Source organism: Sorex araneus, chromosome 4, assembly GCF_027595985.1.
Source record: "Sorex araneus isolate mSorAra2 chromosome 4, mSorAra2.pri, whole genome shotgun sequence".
NCBI lineage: Eukaryota > Metazoa > Chordata > Mammalia > Eulipotyphla > Soricidae > Sorex > Sorex araneus.
The window spans coordinates 212,210,353-212,234,835 of record NC_073305.1 but is presented as its reverse complement, the minus strand read 5'-3'; the positions used below and the strand labels follow the sequence as shown (position 1 = coordinate 212,234,835).

The following is a 24,483-nucleotide window of genomic DNA, read 5'->3' as shown; positions in this document are numbered from 1 at the left end:
CTGTCTTCCCTTCTCCAGTCTCTGGCGGCCCAGGAATTCGATCCATATTCATCCATCCTCCTGACTTCTTAATCTCACAGGAGCGTCCCCTCCGGTCCAGTCCTTTCAGAAAGAGGCAGGCAGGAGGATGGTTTTTCCTTCTCAGACCTTCTGAGTTTTTCACACGCCGGTATTTTAGGCCTCTTCTCCCGCAGTTATGCAACTGTGAACACACTCCTGAGATTTCAGGGGGTGGGGGACGCAGGTGCCCACAGCAAGCCAGCCAGGAGGAAACCCGGAATGAGGCAGAAATCATTTAAAAACCCTGTAACTCACTTCACAGAAACAAGATTTCCGTATTTATTTTGGTTCGGGGGCCACACCTGGCGGTGCTCAGGGATCACTCCAGGTGGGGCTCGGAGGATGATACGGGGTGCCGGGAATTGAACCCAGGTCAGCCTGCTCAAGTGCTTTATGCACTGTATTCTCGGACCCCCAGAGATGTTGCATTTAAAGAGGCCAGAGAGCGGGTCCAGGCCTCGAGAGACCAACCCAGCTGGTCCCTGCATCACCTGCCACGCAGCAGCCAGAGCAAGGCCCAAACACAGCCGGATGTGGCCCCAAACATCAATTAATTTAAAATGAAATGGCGGGGGTGGGGAGGCCCAGAGCAATAATAGTCCAGTAGGGAGAGCGCTTGTCTCGCATGTGGCTGACCTGGGTTCAATCCCTGATATCCCACATGGTCTCTCGAGCATCACCAGGAGTTCCTGAGAGAAGAGCCAGGCGTGAGCCCTGAGTATTGCCAGCTGTGCCCCACCCAAATAAATAAAACTGAATAAATAGAATAAAGGTGGCTGAAGCTACAGTACAGCAAGTAGGCCACTTTCTTGCACCTGGCCAATGGGGGGGTTCAACCCCCGGCACTCCCCGAGCACTGCCAGGAGTGATCCCAGACACAGCCAGAAATAAGTCCTGAGAACTGCTGGGAGAGGCCCTAAAACAAAATGAAAGTGTGTGGGGCTGGGGAGGAGATACATGAAAAGGATCGAACAGCAGCCACCCCTAGCCGCACTCAGGGCCACCAGGGCCACAGCCAGCAGTGCTCCGGGGCCGTGAGACACCAGAGGTGGGATGCGGGCTGGGGGAAATACTGAGGCAGTCTCCAGGTCCCCGAGAGAGAAGATTCTAACAAGCCTGATGCTTTCATTTCAAGAATTCGTCTTCTTTTTTTTGCTTTTTGTGTCACACCTGGCAATACACACAGGTTACTCCTGGCTCATGCACTCAGGAATTACTCCTGGTGGTGCGCGGGGGACCCTATGGGATGCTGGGGATCGACCCTGGATCGGCTGCGTGGCAAGGCCAACGCCCTCCCCGCTGTGCTATTGCTCCAGCCCCTCAAGAACTGCTCTGTTCTCTCACGCCCACGTGTTCTGAATTGACTCTCCCCTGTGGCCTGTCAGTTAGCGCCCTCGCTGGCACTGGGCATTTGAGCGCTGGTTCCAGCCACGGTCGCCACTGCTTGGTGCTGGATGCAGGTGCCCGGACCAGCCCCGTTCCTGAGGAGCGTAGCTCTTGCTGTAAAAGTGTCCGGGGTCGAGGGATTCAGACCCAAGCAACCATCTGCTCTAACGTGTCTCAGAACGTGGCCGGGTGCTGCTATCACACTTTCCAGGGCCGACAGGCAGGCCCGAGGAGGAGCTGTCACTGAGGCTTGCCTGCACCGGCCTCCTCCCTCACCCGCCGCGGCCAACGCAGAGCTCCGGAGCAGGCAGGCCTTGGTGTGGTGCAGACTGCCAGCTACCAGCTGTGAAATACACTGGCGCACGTAATAACAGCACGCACAGAGTATTTCTCGGTATACACAGAGAAAAAGGGGAGAGAGTGACCGATTCTACCCAGAACACAAAAGCTCAAGAAGCCGCCTGCTCTGGGTCACACACGCTGGAGTGGCAGGGCCGGGAGGGAAAAGCCAGGCCTCCTGCCTCTGGCCGCCCTGCTCACTGCCAGGATGCTCGCGCTTGCATCCTGCGGGTGGTAAAGAGCCTGACCAAGCTGGCATCAGCACACCCCACTGGGGGGCTCACCCCTGGATGCCCATCGGACCCCGTGGACTACCAAGTAAATACGGTGATTCATTAAACTGGTTTGGTAAATAGACGGGGAGGGGCGAGAAACTGCCTTAGTTAAAAAAATTTTGTCTGGGGGCCACACCCAGAAGTGCTAAGGGCAGACTCTTACCGGGGCTCGGAGAATCACATGTGACACGGAAAATTAAATCGGGGTCCGCCACGTGCAAGGCAAACACCGACACCCCTGTGCTCTCGCTGCCCCCACTAACTGCCCCCACTAACCAGGCCTCAGGCAGAGAAGCTGAGGGACATTGGGCCAAACTGCAGCCGGGGAGTCCCCGGGCCACTGTGCAATCTGACTGGCAAACCTACGACGCGTGCTCGTCTCCGGACAAGAGGACCTCGCGTGACACTGACTTTCTACCTCTCCACCATCACTGGGTTGACAGAAGCCGCACGGGCACGGGTTGCCCACAGACGCTGCCTGGAAGGACCTTCCCAGTCCCGCCCTTCCGGCACGCGGGCCTCAGCCATCTGGAGCGAGTTTTATGTCCAGTCTCGGCGCCTCGGTTTCCTCGACTGAACGGGAGGAGATGGGCTCAGCCCTCACCTCGCAGCCTCACGGGGGGCTGGGGAGAGCTCACCGTGACCTGCTCGGCCTTTCTGGTTTGGGGGCCACACGAGGGGGTCTCAGGGGCTCCTTCAAGCGAGTCAGGCTATCTGCCCTGACATCAGCAGACCGGGCCAGAAAGACAGCACAGCAGGTAGGGCGCTTGCCTGGCACGGGGCGGACCTGGGTTCGGTTCCGGGTATCCCTTATGGTCGGTCGCTTGAGCACCCCCAGGAGTCATCCTGAGTGCAGAGCCAGAAGCAAGCCCTGAACCCGGAAGCAAGCCCATCGACCATCCCAGCTCTCATTCCAGGAGGCACCCTCCAACAGCCCAGGGCAACGCCCCTCACCTGACGGAGTCCTGCCGCCCGGCGCCTCTCCGTGGTCCTGCGGCCGCGGCGCGGGCAGCGCGCTGCTCTCCGGCTGGCTGCCCAGCGCTTTCACAGCCGAGCCCAGGTTTGCTGCGATGACCGGGAAATGCTGACCCCTCTTTAGAAGCTGTTTGTGTTCCTGGTGGCGAAATCGTGGCGGGACTTCCCGAGGATACCGAGGCACGGCCTGTGCTGGCGGCTGTGGCTGGGGCTGGGGCAGGGGCTGCGGCGGCTGCTGCGGGCTGCTGCCGGTGGCTCGCTTGGCATTATTATTAGTGCTGGTTGCTGCGGAGGTGCCGTCAGGAGAGTTGGCAGGCTGAGGCTGGCTTACACTGGGCTTTATCTGTTCTGGCACTAATCCCAACAAAAGAAAAGGGGTGGACAAGATTAGCCAGCACGGAGGACCCACAGGACAAGCCGTCAACATTAAAAGGCACGAGAGAAAACCATCCGAAAGCAGCAGAAGCGTACTGGGGGGGGGCGGAGGGATTTCCTCCCTCACCAAATCACAGTAGCTGAGAGATGGCAGCCAGGGGGCGGGGGTCATGTCTGTGAACCACTGACTGGCCTAATCCCGCAGGGAGACCAGTGACCTCCCCTACAACTCTCGCTCACCTCCCCGCCCACCCTCAGGGCTCAGCTGGGTGTGGCCCCAAAACAAAAGGAAGGAACAGAAAACTATAAAAAGGAGAGGACAGTAGCCTAAAATGTCACTAAAGTGAGATCAACAAAAAAATGTGGTTGTTTTTTTTTTAATGATTTGCGTGCCAGGGAGGTGACCCACACCTGCACGAGAACCCTAATTCTACATCAAGTGACGGGAAATCAGAGGCAGAGAATCCCAAATCCCAATCAACTGCTCTTCACAGGTACCCCAGGAAAACTCGCCGAAATCAGTAAAAACATTAAAGTGATATAACAAATCATTACGAAGCTCAATAGTCTGGCAAGATAGAGGAATTACGAGAAGAGAAGCATCAGAAAGAGGGACAGGAGATAGCAGGGCAGCAGGGCGTTTGCCTTGCACACGGTCCATCCGTGTAGTCCTGGGAACCCCATACGGTCCCCAGAGCCTGCCAGGAGTATTCCCTGAGCACAGAACCTGGAGTAAGCTCTGAGCACCACCAGATATGGCCCCAAAACCCAAAAAGCAAATAAATAAAATGAGTAAAAAGAGAATATCCATATGAGTAAATACCCAAACTTGAGAAGGAGAAAAGTCCAAAATTAGAAAACCTTATCCACCAAGTAACACAGAAAATGCAGCAGAACCTTTGAGGCTGGAGACAAATGAACAGGCTGGAAAGGGAGCTCTGCAAGCAGGAAGCCGGGGTTTGACCCGAAAAACACCAGGAGCGGTTCCCCCCAGAGCTGTGAGCAACCCCTGAACACCACAGGAGTGCACCCAAGAATTAAAAGAATTTTTTTTTTAATGAGGCTAAGGGGCTGAAGCAGTTAACACCAGGTAAGGCATTTGCCTGGCAGGGCCGGCTGGCACCCAGACTGTCTCCCAACCTGCCAGGAGTAGGACCCGGGCACAGAGACAGGACTAAGTCCTCAGCATCGCCCACCCAAACACTAAAGCCTTAAAAACTCAACAGTGGTAAACATGAAATAAAAATAAGATGCCAAAAATAAACCCCAAAGAATCAAGAATCACAATAAATGGGAACGGATTAAAGTAAACAAAAGTTCTAAAACTAGATTAAAGCGGGGGAAGGGAATCTTGTGCAAGCTTGTAACAATCACCTCTGTAGTAGGATGGTGTTAAGAACCTGGTAGGAGGAAGCTAGAGAGAGGGATTATCAGAAAGAAGTGGAACAGCATTAAAATGACAGTAACACTAGTATCACAGAGAGACTCAAGGGAAAAATTACAAAGGGTAAATGTTTCATCCTGATTTTTAGAAATAACTAAAAAGACAGAAACAGTTAACAACCTTTATATACCAAACTTTTACAGTATCAAATCATGTAAAAGGAATGGACAAAAAGGGGGGGAATTAAAGAAAAAAAAAACTATACACTTTGAAAACAAGTAACTTCTTTCTTCTGGAAAAATACTCTTGAAGCTATCATAAACCAATAAAAATGCATTTATTTTAAAAAAAAACAGACAGTACTTCTAAATTACAACAAAGTCACAGCAGACACAAAAAAAAACAAAAAGTACGTCCAACTTGTAAGGAATACACAGATGTATGTAAGGGAATTTGAGGGCTAGAGCGATGGTACAGCAGGTGGGGAAGTCAGCCTTGCCCATTCGATCCCCAGCATCCCATACAGTCCCCCACACCACGAGGAGTGATTCCTACGTGCAGAGCCAGTAACGACTCCTGAGCATCTCCAGACCCCCATCTCAAAAACAAAGATAAAACAAATGTGAAAAAGGACATTTGAAACTGAGGAAAACTGTGAGATTACTAAAATAATAGTAGGGCACTTGCATGTGGGTCCGATTCCCCCAGCAGCCGTTATGGTCCCCCGAGTACCACCAGGACTGACCCTAAGCACAAAACCAGGTTTAAGGCCTGAGCACCACTACGTGTGGCCCCAAATCCAAATAATGATGATAACAGTAGTAGTAGAAATTATGGAGTAACACATTTTAGGGTATGGGTCAACCACCAAAGAACAATTCACAGCCTGAACTCACCTTCCACAATTAAGAAAAATGTAAAACAATTAACATGTTTTAAAATGAGCTAAAGGCACAAATCAATGACTAAAAAATGAACCTATCAGGTGGACACACAATCCTACTTTTTTTTTTTAAGAGCCATACTTCAAGTTGACTTTGTTTTTAAAATGAAACTGAAATTAAAGGTGCTTTTCAAAATTAAGATGTTGCTTTCGATGCAATTTCATTGGTAATTTTAAAAATCTGAGAAGACAATAACTGAACACTCATCTCAGGAAGTGAGAAACCCACGTCAGCGGGTGAGCGCCCAAGAAGCAGGCGCTGAGGAGAGCAGGGCGCTGAGGAGAGCAGGGCGGGCCCAGGGGTGGGGCAGCATCACCCAGGCCCTCCCGGCCCTGAGCACCCTAAGCCTCTGCAGGGCTGACAGAATTCAGTGACCTGGGCAGCAGCTTTTGTGCTGGGCCAGAGCTTTCAGGTTCAGGCCCTGGCACCTCACAGGGGTTCCCAAGGACCACCTAGCTCGACCCCCCGAGGTGAGATGTCGCCCATGAGCAGTGCTGGCTATGCTCCCGCCCCCCGAAAATTAAGCGGTTACCGATCACAATATAAAATGGAACACCAATTAGCAACCAAACAGACAAATTAACTGGGAATAAAAAATCATAAATTGTACAGGGAATAAAGAAGATAAAGCTTTAGATGGAGAGATTTTGAAAGGGAGGAGGATATTCAGTATATTGTCAATATAGTAGAAACCCAGCTAATCAGAGTATGTTCTGTCTCAGGGGTCAGTAACTCTTCTGTGGAAAGGGCCAGGTAGCAAGCATTTTAGGGCTAGCAGGTTCTGTCTTTTGTTTTTCTCTGGGGGCCACACCCAGAAGTGCTCAGGGCTTTTCCCGGCTCTGCACTCCGCTGACGCTCCTGCCAGTGCTCTGGGGACCGTGTGGGGTGCCGGAGATTGAACCTGGGTCAACCCACGCAAGGCAAGGGCCCTGCCCACTGTCCTATCTTTCTGGTCTCGACTTGGTCTCATAACTATTTTTGCAACACACAAACACACCTATAGGCAACTCACAAACAAGTATCAAGCTATAAATATGACTGAGTTCCAATAGTTTATGCACAAAATAAAAATAGGAAGTAGAGGGGCTGGGGCTATGTGTAAGGGAAAAGAGCCCAAACATTATAGCAACTGTGCCTACAAAATCTTTACATATTTATTATTATTGGAATTCTGTGCATGAGAAACCATTAAAAATATCACAGAATCATGATCAATGAAATTAACATATATAAAATACCACCCCTAAAGGGGGCTAAGATGCCAGCATGCTCCCCATTCACGCCCATGAAATAAAATGATTTTCAAAAATCAACCTTATATAAACTATTCCAGAGAAGTGCAAATTCACAAATATGAAAACAAAACCTTGGGTATTTTGGGTAATCTTGGGTATAGCACAGCGGGTAGGGCGTTTGCCTTGCAAACGGCCAACCGGGTTCAATTCCCAGCATCCCATATGGTCCCCTGAGCACCGCCAGGAGTAATTCCTGAGTGCAGAGCCAGGAGTAACCCCTGTGCATTGCTGGGTGTGACCCAAAAAAGGAAAAAAAAAAAAAACTTGCCCTTTTTTTTTTGCGGGGGGGGGGGGGAGAGTGAGAAGAGCCCACACCCGACAGAAGTTCTCAGGGGGTGCTCAGGCCTGACCCCTGGCAGGTTCAGGGAACCATTTGGGGTGCTAGGTATCAAACCTAGGTCGGCTGCGTGAAGGGCTAGCGCCCTGAAGATCTTGGCTCTTGGCTGTGCAATCTGGTAGCTGTGTGAACACGGGAAAATTACTTTAGTAAAACCTTTAGTTTTCATGTGTGATCTGAGAGGGAAAATTCACATCTACACTACTCTGGCTTTTTAAGAGGCCTCAACAACATACTGGTGTGAAGAACTTAAGACCAGCACCTGGGGGATCGACCAGGAGAGGGCTCGTGGCGGAGGAACGCGTGTGGAGTATTTTCCGATAAAATCAACTGCATCCCAGTATCCCAGAGGCCACAGCTGTGACTGAGTGGCACTCATCAATCTGAACTTGCAAAAATCTCCCAAAAAAGGGCTCCCGGCACCCGTCTGGGTCCCTGCGTCTCCTTCTGCACTTGCTCCCGTCACCCACTTTCATCCTCTCCCCAAATCTATTGCTTCTCACTCCAATTTATCATTAAAATGCTTTCATGAACTCAAGTGCCGAGCACAGCTCCTACTGGCCACCTTTCATACCCAGCTACGCCCCCCCTTCCAGGCAGCTGTCCAGAGGGTACCATGCGTTCACGCTACTTTGCCTATTACCTTCCCTGCGGATCTGTCTGTGTCCCGCAGGAAGCGACGGACAGCTTCCAAGGACACTCAGTTCCTGACACCCACTGCCCCTGCCCTACTCCTTCCCTGACTGCGAGCTGCTGAAGACACCCACAGGTAGCCCTGCTCCGGGTAAATCCCAGAACCAGCTTCCAGAGGAGCGTGCGTGCTCAGTCAACGTGGCTGCCCGTGTGGAGAGACACCCGCCGCAAGACCAGGGAACTTCACGTAGTGTAACACGCATGTGCCAGCTCTGCGGGGAGGCCTGGCTCCGATGCCGGGCACTGCTTGGTCCCCAACCAGCTCTGCTGAGGGCAGCCCCGAAGCAGCAGCACCAGGGAAGGCGCCCAAACCAATCAATTATTCATGTCTACCAACACTCTTCCCTTGGCTGTTTTTTTTTTTTTAAGTAATTTTACCCCACTGTGGAGATGTTACTGGTGCCTGCTTGAGCAAATCGATGAACAACGGGACAACAGTGCTATGACAGTGCTACAGTGCCACCCCACTGTAACCCACTTGTCTTTCACACAGCTGAAGGAAATGGACAAGATTTAAGCTGGTCCAGGAATAAGCATTTTAAAAAACTTTTGTTTTGGAGCCACACCAGCAGTGCTCAGGGATCACTCCTGGCAGTGCTTGGGGAGCCATATGGGATGCCGGAGGCTGGGCCCGAGTCGGCTGTACGCAAGGCAAGGGACCCACCTGCTGTACCATAGCTTTGGCCCCAATTTTTTTCATTCACTAAAAAAAATACTTTTTTCATTCATTAAAAAAAATATTTTTTCCTAATGCACCCCCAAGCACCTCCAGGAGTGATCCCTGAGCACTGCAAGATGTGGTCCAAACCCATTCCAAAATTAAAATAACAAACATATTGCTTAGTATGCGCCTACAAAATAGGATGCTCTTTAAGACTGCTGCATGCAAGTCAAAAATCCTGACACTGTGGGAGACACACTCCAAGCTGGACTGGTAAAGAACAAACCTGGGGATAAGGAAGAACTCTGAAATGACTAAAAACTGCAAGTACGTCACCTCAAGAGGTTAAAAAGTTGCCAGGATACTGTCAGAGGCATGGTAAAAACTAAAATTTACCAAGTATTAGCTGAAGGTCACGGAACACAGCTGACACCTCCTCATTCTCACTCATCACAACTCTCTCTCTCTCTCTCTATATATATATATATATTTTTTTTTTCTTTTTGGGTCACACCCAGCGATGCTCAGAGGTTACTCCTGGCTTTGCACTCAGGAATTGCTCCTGGCAGTGCTTGGGGGACCATATGGGATGCCGGGGATCGAACCCGGGTCGGCCGCGTGCAAGGCGAACGCCCTACCCGCTGTGCTATTGCTCCGGCCCCACAACTCTATATATTTTAAATATTATTTGCACCTTTTTTAGATGAAGCAATTGTGGTTTGGGACTTGTTCATAGTCAAAAGCCTATGTAAGTTAGTTAAAAAGTAAGTTAAAAATCAAATTTGAGCCCAAACCAAAATAAAAAAGACTGGTTGGGATTAGTCACAATGCAAACTATATGCCAATAATTTCTTTTTTTTTTTTTTTTTTTTTTGCTTTTTGGGTCACACCCAGCGATGCACAGGGGTCACTCCTGGCTCATGCACTCAGGAATCACCCCTGGCGGTGCTCAGGGGACCATATGGGATGCTGAGATTTGAACCTGGGTCGGCCGCGTGCAAGGCAAACGCCCTACCCGCTGTGCTATCGCTCCAGCCCCAATATGCCAATAATTTCTAAACAGTATCTATAATCAAGTATTACATGTTCAACATTTACTATCTCCTAGGTGCTCTGATTCATGTTCCGTATTTGATCATTTCATTTCTGGACCCGTGAAGCAAGCCGAGTTACCTTCTTTTAACAGTTAGATTAGAGCCTCAGAGGTCAAGGAACTTCCCAAGGTCACAGGCTTAACAACAAAGACAGTATTTCAGTCGCCATCTGGTCCAGAAGCCTGGACGAAGCATTGGTGCACTGTATTTTTGGCCTCAGTGCCAGAATTCTCTTTCAGAGACGATCCAGTGCTTTTTGCTTCTGGCCAGACCTGCTGGCCTGAAGCTGTTTCTCACACACATTCTCACTGTGCTACAGCGCCGGGCGTCTCTCAGCAACAGGGTAAGGGCACCTCACCACGGAAGTGCTGGCGCATCCCGAGTCCTACTCAACGGAAACCAGAAGACTCCCAATTCTGCTTTCATGGAAACAGAAGATAAAATTGAGGCCAAGGTAAATTCTTGGGGCTCCAAGACACAACACAACCCCAGAACACTCTCACAGCTTCCAACAAGAAGCGCCTCCTGTGTCCCTCCAGCTGCTTGTGCTAACAGCAGTGACCTCTGCTTTTCTCATCTCTCGCTCCTGTCTCCTTTGTCTTGCTCCAATCTCATTGCAGATAGTGGAAATTACAGTCTCGTGCATTTAAATAATTTATTGGTATCTATAGGCAAATGCATCTACACTGGCTGGACGCAAACGGGCCCTTGGCATTCTCCATAACCTCATTTGCGTAATCTAGATTTATCTGCATAAACCGACGTAAATCAGCTTCCTTTCTCGATAGGAGGAAGGGCTCCGATACAGCTAAAAACTATGTGACTGCCCGTTTATTTCCCACGAACACAGGCGGCCGCCCCCCTCTGTTAGACACAGCTGTGGCTCTCTCTTTCGGAGCCCTTCAAAGACACCTTTCACGGAGGAAGCACAGTGACCAAGAGTTGACTCTCGGCAGGTCGGAATCTGTCTCTCCTTCAAAGGGCTGAGACACGCCCTCCGGGGCCTCCCTGAAGACGGGACTGTAGCTCAGTGGAAGAGGACAGGCGTGTCTGGTGGCTTGGGATGCACCCACTGCCCCCCAAATCTCCCCAGAAACAAGAGGACTGCCGGGGCACGCTTGGCAACAGAGCCCGGTCTTCCCAGCTCTCAGTCTGTATCTGACAGTCTCCCAAAAGCCACGGGCTGAACCTCTGATCCCCTACTCTGAGCCCCGAGTCGAGCTCCCGTGGGTGCCAAGGAGGGGCACGTCACGGTGTGAGCAAGCCGACTCGGGAGCCAGCCTCCCCCTCCACCCCTGTCTCTGGGGGAACAGAGCTAGGCGACGCTTTCAAATCATGATCTATTTGGGCCTCCGCTGTCTCATCTGAAAATTTATGCGCACAGCGATCTGATATCGAATCACCCCGCTTCCCCAAAATTCCGTTACTACAAGAGGTTCTGTGATTGAGGAACTCGTGATCCTGGAAAGAAAATGGAGTGTTAGTGAGCTGAGATCACCAGAAAGCGTATTTCCTCCCTTTACTAAGCTGTCAAGGATGAGCCTGGGAGGGCCACAGGGACGTGGGCCTGGGCTTCTTACGGTGGCCTCTCACCGCAGCAGGGCTCCACAGGGCCGGCAAACAATGCATTTTCCTAACGTTAAATGAAGGAAAGAGTGACGCTCCGTGGCCCTTCAATGTGAGACAATGGATCACTATCCAACTATTTTCCACCCAACTGTCTCCCAAGATGACCTCATGAGAGCTCAGGAAACATGGCCGATCCTGGCAGTGCTGAGGAGAGGAAAAGAGCGAGGCAAGCACTGTTTTATTCATTCAAGGGGGTAGAGGTGGGGGGATTAATAAGCACTTTTCTTTCTCAGACACAAAATGAGTCATTTCCGTAGCATCCCCAAAGCTAAGCGGTGTCCTGAAGAGACTTGACGGGCTCATCTGTCACGACAGCGCACAGGAGAAGTGACCCAACCACTGCCTGAGTTCTCTGGAGGCTTCTCCCACCCGCCTCGAGGCCTGAGACAGGTGCCAGAGGAGCGGGGGCTCCAAGCCCCACGATGCCCCACGATGCCCCACAATGCCCCGAGCACCACATGTGGGGGTGGCGGGGACAGCGTTGCTGGGTACTCTCTCGCTCTCTCTTGCTCTCTCTCCCCCTTCTCTCTTCTCTCTCCCCTTCTCCCCTATCTCTCTCCCTCTGCCCCTACCTCGCTTCCCTGCTTCCCTCCCTCCCTCCTTCTCTCCGCCCCTCCCTCTCTCTCTCTCTCTCTCTCTCTCTCTCTCTCTCTCTCTCTCTCTCTCTCCAAAAAGAATGTTTAAAATGAGGGTGACTGAAGGTTTTGAAATTTTTTCTTTACATCTCCCCTCAGGGGGTAGGGCAACGCGTGTCAGCCTGAGTCTGCAGCCAGATTCTGCTCCCAACAATGCCCCGGGATCGCCTCCTCCAGTCCTATTTCTTGAGAGCAGAACTCGGACCCTGCGGTGCCCTGACTCACAGGCACAGCGAGGTTCCAGGCCTGCCAAGTCACACCGGCTGTCCTGGTCCCGGTCCACTGCACCACCGTCGCGAGGTCTCACCCCACCTCCCCCAGCCCCGCTGGGCAGGCTCAGCCCCACAGGCAGAGTCTCGGAGTCTGTGCCCACTGGCCGCTGTCCGGCCCCTTGCTCTGTCTCCCGGGAGGGAGATCATCTGGTACTGGTCTTCCTCCTCCTGACTCGCTCTACGGGAGACCTTCCCGCTCAGCCCAGGGCGCAGGGGAACGCCAAGATCCCCTCCTTCCCTAGCGCCGAGTGGTATTCCTAATGCACACGGAGCTTCATTTCTTTACCGCCGCTGTGGGCCACCTGGGCTGCTGTGAATCGCTGTGCAGTGGACATAGGTGCACAGGGTGGTTTAGAACTGATGCCTTGTCTTCCTTCCCGGGACGGGTGCCAAGCAGTGGAATCACTGAATCACATGGCATTTCTACTTTTCATTTTTCGAGACATGACCATATTTTCCCATAGAGGCCGAAATAGCCAACATGATCTGACACCTTACCTATTTTGATCACCCCCTAGATCAATGAATTTAAGCAATAAAATTCTACCTGACTGAAAAACAGGAAGGCTAGAAGAATAAGGAAGGTCAATCATGACTTCCCGTTATGAGGCCAACGTGCCCCAAATCGTTCAATTCTATGTTTTTGATGATGGGTGATGATGGGTGTAGCCCAGAAAAATCAAACTGGATAGTACTTGAGTTTGTTTTTTAGGGGGGGGGGGATGCTTCCTCCTGGCTCTGTGCTCAGGAATAACTTCTGGCAGGGCTCCGGGGACCTATGGGGTGCTGAGAATGGAACCCGGGTCAGCCACATCCAAGGCAAACGCCCTACTGCTGTCTTAAACCACAGAATAAAAGTCCCGTGAACTTGACTGCTACTGTCCTAGACACGTCTGTGAGACGGATCACAAGGGTGCTGCACAACCAGGTGCGGACCTGTCTCCACGTAGAAAAGCCCGTCGGGAACTCCTCCCCTTCTGCCCGGGGCAGTGGCCGCCCCAGCAGCGCCCCACAGTCCGTGCAGCGGTGCCAAAGGGCAACCCGAGTCCGCTGAGCCATCTCGCCAGTGCCAACGACTTCCTCTGATTTGTGGGACTTCGCAAAACCCCAAGTTTTAAGCGAGCAGCAGCCCTAGTGCCAGCGGACGCTCCTGGACCAGGGAGAGCCGAATCCGACTGGGCAGTGACTCTGGGTCTGAGCGCTCAGGTACTAGCTCGGACAAGCAAGGGCTGAGACAGAGCCTCCTGGCTCTCCCGCCCCCACGAAGCCCGTGCGCGCCCGCCCTCTCCCTCTGGAGGGGGGGAACCACATTTCAAGGACTTGGTGCTCGCATGTGACTGAACTTGGACTTGACAGACCCGACAACAGAGACAACAGAACAAGCTCCGAGAGAATTAAATTAGCCCGAGTCTCCCCTCTCGTTTCCTGCTTCTGTCCTGCCTTGTCCTGTCTGGTGGCGCCATCAGGGATGCCCAGGGTGTGCCTACCGCCGCTCCCCGCCCGTGATGGGGGCCATGAAGTGCCTGGAAGAAGAGAGTCTGTGCCCTGGACTCTGATGTTCCAACACTGGCGATCACCTAGCAATGCCAAGGGTGATGACAAAACTCTGCAGAGACAAGAGCTGGGGAGACTAACGAAACCTACTGTCTCTGGTGGAGGATTCTAGAATGAAAACGACGTTACACAGCTGGGACTGCAGCAAGCTCAGGTCTGGAGTTCGAGTCGCACGAATGTTTGTTTCCAGATGCCCCTCGAGCGCGTGAAGTGCCAATGAGACGGAAACCGGGTAAGTCTGATGAGAGCTCGGCACTCTCTTCCCAACTTTTTCAGAAACCGTATTCCAAACCAGAGACGAGCACTGCGGAGGGGGTGGGGTCGGGTGGACGGACACTCTGCCCGGCAGGGCTGGAGAGCCAGCTCAGCAGGCTTTGCATGCTGACGTCAGTAGCACACGCCCCCCCCCCACCCACCCGAGCACTGCCATGAGCAACCCCTGAACAATACTGGGTATGAACCCCACCCCCAAAATATTTTTTAATTAAATTCAAACCAGGGGCCGGAGTGACAGTACAGCAGGTAGGATGCTTGCCTTGCACTCGGCCTGCCTGGGTTCAGTCCCGAGCCTGACATCCCATATGGTCATCTGAGCACTGACAGGAGTGATTCCTAAGCACTGAGCCTGGAGTAACCCCCAAGCATCGCCAGAAGTGGTGTTAACTTGGACTTAGACTCTACAACAAAAACTTAAAAAAAAAAAAAAAAAAGAAAAAGTGTTCCTAATTGTAAGCATTATCACTGGCATCTAAAACTGGAGGGGGGGGAGGCACAGAGGCCCCCACGGAAACAGGAGGGGTCTTTTAGAAGACAGACTGTGAGGGTCAGAGACCCTGAGAGGCATCCTTGGCCCTGACACTGGTCAAAAAGAAACAAAGAAAAACAAACACGGGAGAGATCAGAGGCTCTGAAAGACCTTTGGCGTGAGGGTGGCCTTGGGGCCCCTGAGAGGACCGAGGAAGCCACCCAGAGGCGCTTCCGCTCCGAGCACAGCAGCTGGGGACAGCTGGGGCCGGAGTGACAGCAAAGCGGGCAGGGCATTTGCCTTGCAAGTGGCTGACCCGGGTTCGATCCCCAGCATCCCAAATGGTTCCTTGAGCACCGCCAGGGGGGATTCCTGAGTGCAAAGCCAGGAGTGACCCCTGAGCACTGCCACATGTGACACACACACCACCCCAGAAAAGCTGGTGATGACTGAAGAACGGGAGTCTGGGCACGTCACAGCTCCACTCACTGGCTGTGCTCTCCCCCACTCCGTCCTTCCACACCCCTGACTCGGAGACAGAGAGATCTCCGCAGCCCTGACCTGACACACCGCCAGTGCCGTCCATTAGGCCTTGAGCTTCGGCCTCCTGCACCTGCCCCGCGGGGCCAGCACTGCGGTTCAGAGCCACGGGGGTCCCCTAGCCCTCCTCTGCCCACTCCTGTTCCAACTTCTACTGGTGACACAGAGTCCCCACAGCACAGTCCCCGACGAGGACCTCTGAGAGCAGAGAGGTCTGCAGCTCGTGAGAAGCCCCTGGGCGCCCTCCTCCCAGCTCGCGCCCACACCCCTAACCCTCCTCAGGGCACGCGCCCCTCCTATCTATCTGCGCCTCTACCCAAGCAGAGCCTCTCCGGGCCCTTCTCGGCCAACTCCTCTCATGTACAGTGACCAAAAGCACTAGGAGAAGAAATGCTCTGAGCCTCTGCTCGGGAGCCAGCCTCGGGGCCGGGAGGGTGTTCAGCCGGCGTGGAAGCCCCAAGTCTGATCCCCAGCACCACAGCACACCCCGCTGCACGGCCAGTTGTGGCCCTGGTGACCAGAGTCAGCAGGGAGAGGAACCCTAGCCCCGGGACATGTCTGGGAGCCCCACCCCAAATTCAAAACAAAGCCAAACTAAGTAACAACCAACCGTGGAGCCACTAACCGAGGCTAAGGCGCTTGCCTTGCACGCAGAAGACCCTGGGATAAACCCCAGTACCCCCGGTGGTCCCCTGAGCCCTGCCAGGGGTGACCAGAGGCAGGAATAAGCCCTGAGCACTGCTGCACGTGGCCCAAGACGTGAAAACACAAAGCCACTCACTCCCCAAAGCACAAGCTCTCCGGCACCTTCCCCGCATACGACCCCTGGCCATCTCCTGCCCACTTCCTGCCGATCACTGGGAACCCCACCGTCATTTCCTGCCCCTGTGCCGCTGGTCTTGCTGACCCCCTGGCCACTTCATTCTTTCTACAGCGAGCCATTTCATCAACGCCCTGCACCCCGATATCAGCAACTTAGCGCAGCGTCTCACCCAAGCAAGGCCAGGCTCTCCCGCGGAGTTCCACTGCCCAGTCCCTTCATTTCACCTCTTCTGTTTGGGCTGGCAGGGTGGGGTATGTGTGCCATACCCAGCAGTGCTCAGGGATCACGGCTGGCGGTGCTGGGCACAAAACCCGGGTCAGTCACATGCCAAGTGCCTTAACCTCTGTATGCGCATTCGGTTCTCCTCTCCCTCTCCGGTCGCCCCTGTCTTCTCTCCCCGCCCCCCCTCGTATTTGTTACACCAATTACCCCTTTACTAAGCTTGAGGACCCTATTTTAACCTAGCAACACTGCATTAAGCCGCCCTTGGGTGTATCCTGCTAGCATCTTTTCTCTTGTAAAATATAAGCGCCGGCAAACTGTACAAACTGGACACTCTTTTATACAAGCAGCCACCCACGCAGTAAAGGTTTTCTGAACCCCCCCGAACCAGTGCTGACCCCCACGAAAAAAGACAGTACTAACTGCACACCACAGCCAAAGGCGGAGGCCGGTCTCCGACTGTGGCTCCCGGGGGCCAGAGAGATAGCACAGCGGGTACGGAGCTTGCCTTTCAAGTGGCCAACCAGGGTTCGATCCCCCAACACCCCACGGCATTTATGGTGCCCACCAGGCGAGATGCCTAAGTGCAGAGGCAGGAAGAATCCCTGAGCACGGCCCAGTACGTCCCAAAAACAGAAGGAAAGAAAGAGACAGGTAAGAAGCCCAGAGGTGGCCCAGGGAAGACGAGGTTAGTGCCCTGGAAGACTGAAGAAAGCGCCAGAAGCCTTGACCCCAGGGCGTGTGCTAGGCTGTGCGGACAAGTGAACAGCAGCACGACACAGCCATGGTCACTGCAAGTCCCGCCAGAGGACCCTGAGGCGTCTACCCTCACCCCGCCCCCCGGCCCCCTGCATACTCGTCTCTGCCATTCTGGAGATGAATTTTTAAAAAATGCATATCAACAACCTTGCTTTAATGAAAAAGAATAAAAATAGCTTTAAACAACGTACCTTTGAGTTTTTGTTCAGTGGCCTAAAATAAAAACAAACAAACAAAAAACAATGTAAATATGAAACTGGAAGAAATGGATTGTTATGATACAATGCTCACATTACTATCATTATTACAACATAAGACATACACACTACTTTCATAAGATAAGGAATCTCATTTCGATGAGGTGCCTAGGAAAAGACACGCAGTGCAGACATGCTTTTCCCACAGATGCGCCCCCCTGTCCCTAGGAGAACGGGGTTCCTTCAGACACTAAGCAGGTATCAGTGTTGGACAGTAGATAATTAAAAAAAGGAACTGAATTTTCTGCCTTAACTTCCTAATTTTATAGAACTGCCACTTTACATCAAATGGATGTAATAATGCATTTTGCAAAGGTTTAAATGGCTTCAGAAACTCCTGTTTCAAATGAGAGAATTTAATTAAGGTCCCAGAAGCAAAGCTGCAGATGAACCGTGCTGGCCAAATTAGTAATATTAACTCCTCGAGGGCAGGCTGTCTCAGTTAAGCATACTCAACCGCTGAACATTTCTAAGGGGGGGCGGGGGAGGTGGAAATCTGTCCTTTCTGACACATCTGACAACTCCTCAGAATCCCTGCGCTCAGAAGCTGCACTGCCTCGGACCCCGACGTCCTGGCTGCCCCTGCTGCTGTGTCTAACTTCAGGACCTCAGAAAAGAATGAATTATGCTGAGAGGTCACCAACAAAATTCCGGTTTGTTACTTTTTTTTTTTTTTGGGGGGGGGTTGGTTATTGAGCCACCCGCTGTGCGCAGGGCTCACTCCCGGTGGGCTTGGGGGACGCTGCATGGGGTGTCTGGGACGGGACCCGGCTGGCAGGGTGCAAGGCACACACTGTCGCTCCAGCTCCCAGCTTCTCGATGACAACCAACTCTAAGGGAGTCCTAAGGATGGGAGGGAGGAAAGACTGAATAATTTGTAACTGAACAACCAGAAATTGTTTCTAAATAGAGATAAGGCTTTTCTGAACTGCCCCGGGCATGTTAAGTCATAGCTCATTCATTAAATTGTTACCAAAAATATCATTTTGGAAGAATTTTACTGCAGAACCATGTGGTAAGAACCACGAGGCAATGAACTGAAGCCATACCAAACACCATCTCTCCTGAGCAGGGAGGGCCTACCTAGGCAGTGAAGTTCTTTATCCAGAGCACTTATGATATATAATGTAATGGAGGCGCATCTTTATTTTACATGGATTTAAAAAAAAAAAGTTTAATTGATGGAAAGAAATGGCAAGAGTCCAGCAAACTAGCTTGAACATTGAGGTTCTGATTTAAAATCTCAGCAGAAAAACAGCTCTATGAGAGAACGCAGCATAGGAATGCTTTGAAGTATTAGCGTTACGTGTCAAATAAGATACGTAATTGTCTGAAGTCAAAAAAACTAGCACAAAATGACTGTGTGTTGAAGCTTCCTTCTTTTTGAGATTTCCTGAGTTTTCACGGCTTGCATCCTGAGAACATTAAGTTTCAATAACCGCTTTACCAGAAATGCAAGATAAAAAATATCTCGTAGCTCTCACAAGGAGTAACGATTTCTACTATGCCACACCTTAGGAAGTGATTCCACGTCCACTCAGGGCAAGGCTCCTCGCATTCAACCTTCTGTCCGTGACAGAGAACAGAGCCTAGGTGACACCTTCTCCAGGCCTGAGCTAGGCTGATGCTCCAGGAAGAAATTCAGTGGCACCAAAAGTGCTCATCTTAATTCTAAGTAATAAATCCTCCCACTACTAAAGACAGGAGCCGGAGAGACAGGACAGCAGGTCGGGGAACGCAGCTGACCCACACTCACTCCCTAGCACCCCATACGGTCTCCTGAGCACTGCCCGGAGTGACTCCCTGAGCGCAGAGCCAAGAGTGAGCCCTGAGCATTGTTGGGTGTGGCCCCCAAACAAAATAAAACAAAAAGATGACTTTCAAAGTGGTGTCAGAGATCACTGGTCTGCTGAGAATGATCACACAATTTTGCCTGTATGAAACACATATCAGATTCCAAGAAAACAAAGTATCTCATTTCTAACATTTAACATGAATCCAGTTCTGGGCATAGTGCATCACCTAAGCCAAGTTAGAACCTGGTCGTTTTAACCCTCTGGGTCTCAGTGTTCTAGTCCTCCCCGGGGAACAAAGAACCCCCCGCTTCCCTTGCAGTGCGACCGTGAGACTCGAGTCTAAGAGAACAAGTGCTTTTCTGGGAAAACAGCACAAAACATTTCAAATGGGAGGAGGGGTGCTGTGGGTCCCTCTTGGGTAACGGGCTTAATTCTGACAACACTAGCAGATGACTTCCTTTTTAATCATCACTTCTGAGAAACAAGAGACCACCAAGCCTGAGCTGCGGCCGCACACAGGCTGGGGGCAGCAGCGAGCACGCCGGGAGCCGCGTTTCTGCCAGGCCGCCCCTCCCGCATCCTTCTGAGGCACCCGGCCGCTAGGAGCTCAGGGCCAGGAGCCCGGGCACCCGCCCTTCTAGCCGGCACGACCGTGTACTGTGTCACCAGGCTAGTCAGGACGCTCGTAAGCTTGGTCTCCTCGTCAGTAAGGCAGGAACAAGGTGACAACACGACACGCCTCACAGCCCCAAAGCTGCTCCTTCTCAGTCCCACAGCCCGGTCCTGTGGCTCCATCCAAAGGGCCTGACTGAGCTGCTCACCCCCCGCCCCGCCTCTCCTGCTTTCCTCCCTTCCTCTTTCCAGGGATTTTTCTTTACAATGCTGGGAAGGCCAGGGATAAGAACTAACGTAGACTGAGTCCTTCATTTTCAGTGACAGAAACCACGGTCGGAGGAGCTTTCCTGCGACTTCTTAGCACACAAGCACCCAAGTCTCGAATTCAGACCCGCTAGATCAAGCACGGGGGAAGAAAAACACATTGCAGGGGCTGGAGCAATAGCACAGCGGGTAGGGCATTTGCCTTGCACGCGGCCGACCCGGGTTCGATTCCCAGCATCCCATATGGTCCCCTGAGCACCGCCAGGAGTAATTCCTGAGTGCAGAGCCAGGAGTAACCCCTGTGCATCGCCAGGTGTAACCCAAAAAGTAAAAAAAAAGAAAAGAAAAGAAAAGAAAAACACATTGCAGGGGACATCTGATTGCAATGCTCCAGGCTTGGGGATGTTACCGACTCTGGTGACAAAGTTGTATTACTAGCGAGCTTTCTCTTTGGGGTCACACCTGCCACGTGCCCAGTGGTCACCCCCAGAGTTGCTAAGAGACCCCGCAGTGCTAAGGATGGAACCAGGGGCCCGAGTGTAAAGCACACGCTCGGTCCTTTGACAGAGAATCCCTGCGTGGACACACGATGAATAAATACTAAAACTCTCAAAAGGGTGAAGTTAAAAGGTCACTACCACTTAAATCTCAAACTCAAATTGAGTCCATTTAAGTCCACAAAGCCAGAAGGAGGGGGCAGAAATCCCTTCAGCGCAACACAGAACAAAAACACCCATAAATACTGACTTTAAAACGTTCTCAACACCAAAAGATCTCAATTTGTACTCTCCCTCCAGCCCTCTACCATTATATGCTTTCTAGGAACTACAATTACATGCTTAAAGTAAAGGTTACACTAAATTATCCCTCTATAATTAACCTATTTCTCAACCTCCTTTTCCTTCCTCTCTACATTTCCCTCAAGATTCCTTCTAGAAATTTCTTCTAAAAACAGAACCTGGAGATAATCCCTGGTAACAACCTGCTACTATTGTTGCCTCCTTTTTGAGGACAGACACTATTTTCCCATGCTCTATCAAGTGATTTTCTGAGAAACAGGAGATAATAGACACAGCTCTTAAATGTCCATTGGGGGGGCTAAAAAAGCAAACAAAAATATCGAACAAAGCCTTCCCATCACGGGTTTCTATGATTAACCAATGTTGTATTGGGACTAAATAGAAGAGAATTTAGATTCTGGAGAGATAGTACAGGGGATAGGGCACGTGCCTTGCATGCAGCCAACCTGGGTTCAATCCCAACCTCCCGTACTGACCCCTCAAGCCTGCCAAGAGTGATTCCTAAGTGCAGAGCAGGAGTAACCCCTGAGCGTCGCTGCCAGTTGTGGCCCCCAAGAGCCCCCCAAATTAATTAAATACAAGAGAATTTATATGATTTTTGTGCAAAATTCTCTCAAAGAATTAAAACATGTTTTTAATCATAGATAAAAATCTTTAAATAGATAAAAATATTAAAGCTACAGTAAAAACACTGTAATGTGGGGGCTGGAGTGATAGCACAGCGGGTAGGGCGTTTGCCTTGCATGGAGCCGACCCGGATTCAATTCCCAGCACCCCATATGTTCCCCCAGCACCGCCAGAGGTAATTCCTGAGTGTAGAGCCAGGAATAACCCCTGTGCATCGCTGGGTATGACCTGAAAAGCAAAAAAAAAAAAAAAATACTGTAATGAGCCTTGTTGGTGTTTAATTGTATGAAACTTGTAGTTGTATAGTTTTAAGTTTAAACTAGAAAATACCTCACGATCTGAACTCAAATATCTCTTGAAAAGACCATAGTGGCTACTTGAGGCTATTAAATATATTATTGCTGTATTCAACGCTTATAAAAAGACTTATTAGATGCCTACTAAAGACTGTTGCCATTTCCAGTTTTAAAGTGCAACTTTACATTGTAAAAAAAAATGAAGCAAGTATGTCAGACAATCTTCTGATTCAAAAGGATAAAGCCACAGCACCAGGTTTCAGAAAAGCACCAGCTGAGGGCGTCGGGTTTCAAGTCTATTTCTAGCTCTGGCACCCTAGGGAAGCCACAGTAGCCACTTAATGTTCGTGCCTCGGATCCTAACCCACAGATCCTAACCCACCGGCTTCACCATACTCAAGATAAGGGGCCCAGGGGCCCGCTGCAGTGGGTAAGGGAGCTTGACTTGCATGTGGCTACCATGGGTTCGATCCCCAGCACCACAGGTCTCCCCGAATTCTGCCAGAACCACGAGGAAGCCTGAGCACCCCCCGGGTGACCCAAAAGCCCAGGCCCCCAAAAAGGAATGCATCAGAGCAGCTCGCTGCTGAAGTCTTTTCAGAACCAACACGCCATTCTTGCAAGAATGATGACATAAATAGGCAGACTCTTTTTCCTACCGTACCGAACTGTCTGAAGGCTCACGCGCCCGCGGCTGGCTCTTACTACGGAGAGCGCGTGAGCCCGCTGCGTGGAAACTCCTGTGACTCACCGTCTTTCAAATAGGTCGTAACTGGGCCAACCTGGGAGTTCTGTTCTGTTCTGCTCGAGCGCGATCTGGTAAGCGCCAAGAGGAATACCAGCTGGCTCTTCCTTCTTTCCTTCCCCTGCAGGCTGGGGGCCAACCCAGCTGACTGCGGGAGAGGTGGGCTATGGGACAGTCTTCCGTGTCAACATGGCGAGCTGGCCCACTGGACTTGACAGGGACAAGAGCCCTAACCTCTCCTTTCTACTGGGCCCAGTGGCAAGGCAGTCCTGCTGGCTGACGAGGAGGTGACTACTGGGTCCCCCTCACTGCTCAACTTCTCACAACTTCTGTTCTCCACTTGGGGGCTAGAGAGAAGAGTATACAAGCAGCAGACCTGGGTTCGAGCTAAGGGTATGGGGATGAGCTCCGGATGCAGGGATGCAGCAGACAAGGGCACAAAAAGCCGCTACTTTATTATAATTTTTTCTTTTCTGGGCCACACCCGGTGTTGCTCAGGACTTACTCCTGCCGGTGCTCGGGGGACCCTATGGGTCTTCGGGGATCAAAGCCGGGTCGGCCGCATTCAAGGCAAACAGCCCACCTGCTGGGCTACTGCTCGGGCCCCAGAGCCAAAGCCATTCCTTTAAGTCTGAGTAGTCAAAGGTATCAAAATCTACCCCCAACACTGACCTGGTGATTCAGAGTTTGTTCGTGGAAGTCGGCAAAGAGGGGCCCGAGAGAGTGGAGAGACTGAGGCACTGCCCTGCCTGCAGCTGACCCCGGGGTCCCAGCCGCAGGCCCTGAGCACTGCCGGGTGTGGCCCAATACCAAAAATAGTGGTAACAAAAATAACACAAAGATGAATTGTAACAAATTGAGTCATCACTTGCATGTTACAACTTAAAAGTTACACTTATGTTACATAATCTTTTAAAAAGAAAAAAAAAAAAACTAAACCCACACACAGTGCTGGCTTTTCTTCTCCTCTGGAGAAGCCGGCGCCTCTCCGGCATACATCTAAACCAACCTCTCTCCTTCCCGCCCTTTGATTCCCCACAAAAAATACTTGTTTTGAAGGGAAAAAAAAAAAGTCCTAAAATCATTCTAGTAACCCGCTCCCTTTCCTAGCATTTTTCCTCCTGAGCGTAAATTACAAATAAACACGCTTTACTATACACTGCCAGTCCTCTCTTTAGCCTTCCCTACCCACGCTGACTGACCAGCTCGATCCGAACGCTTTTCAACAACTCTCAGATTTGCTCAGTCCAACTACTCAATCCAACTACTGGGCTGCATAAACGTACCCACACCCCTCCTCCCCTCCCATCTCTCAAGACTCAAAGAGATGGTGTGCACACAAAACCCAGCATCCCCTGGTCCCAGAGCACAGCCAGGAGTGACCCCGAGCACTGAGCCCCATGCAGCTCCCAAGGAGCGATGCAGGTGGTCCAAAAAACGAAAAAGGAAATAAACTCTCTTAGAAACTCTTCTCCTTGGGCAAAGGCCTTCCCACCATGAGTCAGACAGCCTGCCGAGACGTCTCTCCACCTTCGCCTTAAGGAGATCATTTTTTCAGAACAAACCCTGATCAGGCTGCCAAGAACAGCACGTTATCAATCGAGCGGCCTCGGCATCGAGGCCCAAACGATTCCAAACATGAGAACAGTTCCCAGTGGGTCTCACGCCCAAAGCAACCGGAAGTGCCCGAGTGCACGCTGCAGCACTGCCCAGAACAGAACCAGGCACCAGAAGGCGTCCTGGAGGCTGACGGCTCCCACCCGCGGCCGTCTGGCCTCATCACTCTTAACCCCCCACAGCGCTGCTGACCAGACCCTCAAGTCGGGACTGACTGAATTGCTGTTTTCCCTTTGTTCCTATTCCTGCACCTGATTAACTGCTCACAAGCGACACGGTGGCTGTCTTAGCCACGGGGGACATCCCCACTGGGTGCGTGGTCTCAGAGACAGCACCGATGAACATACCCCGTTTTCCTTAAGACATCCACACTTTACGAGGGCATTTACAGTATAGGGCACTGTAAGAGTTAACACTAAGAATTAAACAATGAAAATACCGCCATCAAAGTTACGCTGAGCGGGGTCTG

The 24,483-nt window shown here is 51.5% G+C and overlaps 1 protein-coding gene across 1 annotated transcript in view; it reads right to left on the bottom strand.

Annotated features, from left to right (window-relative positions):
* TNRC6A (trinucleotide repeat containing adaptor 6A) overlaps nucleotides 1-24,483 on the bottom strand; it is a 189,648-nt gene that overhangs the window by 34,101 nt on the left and 131,064 nt on the right. Inside the window, 2 exon segments of the mRNA XM_055136611.1 lie at nucleotides 3,015-3,389; nucleotides 17,189-17,210. Of these exon segments, the coding sequence (XP_054992586.1) occupies nucleotides 3,015-3,389; nucleotides 17,189-17,210 (397 nt within the window).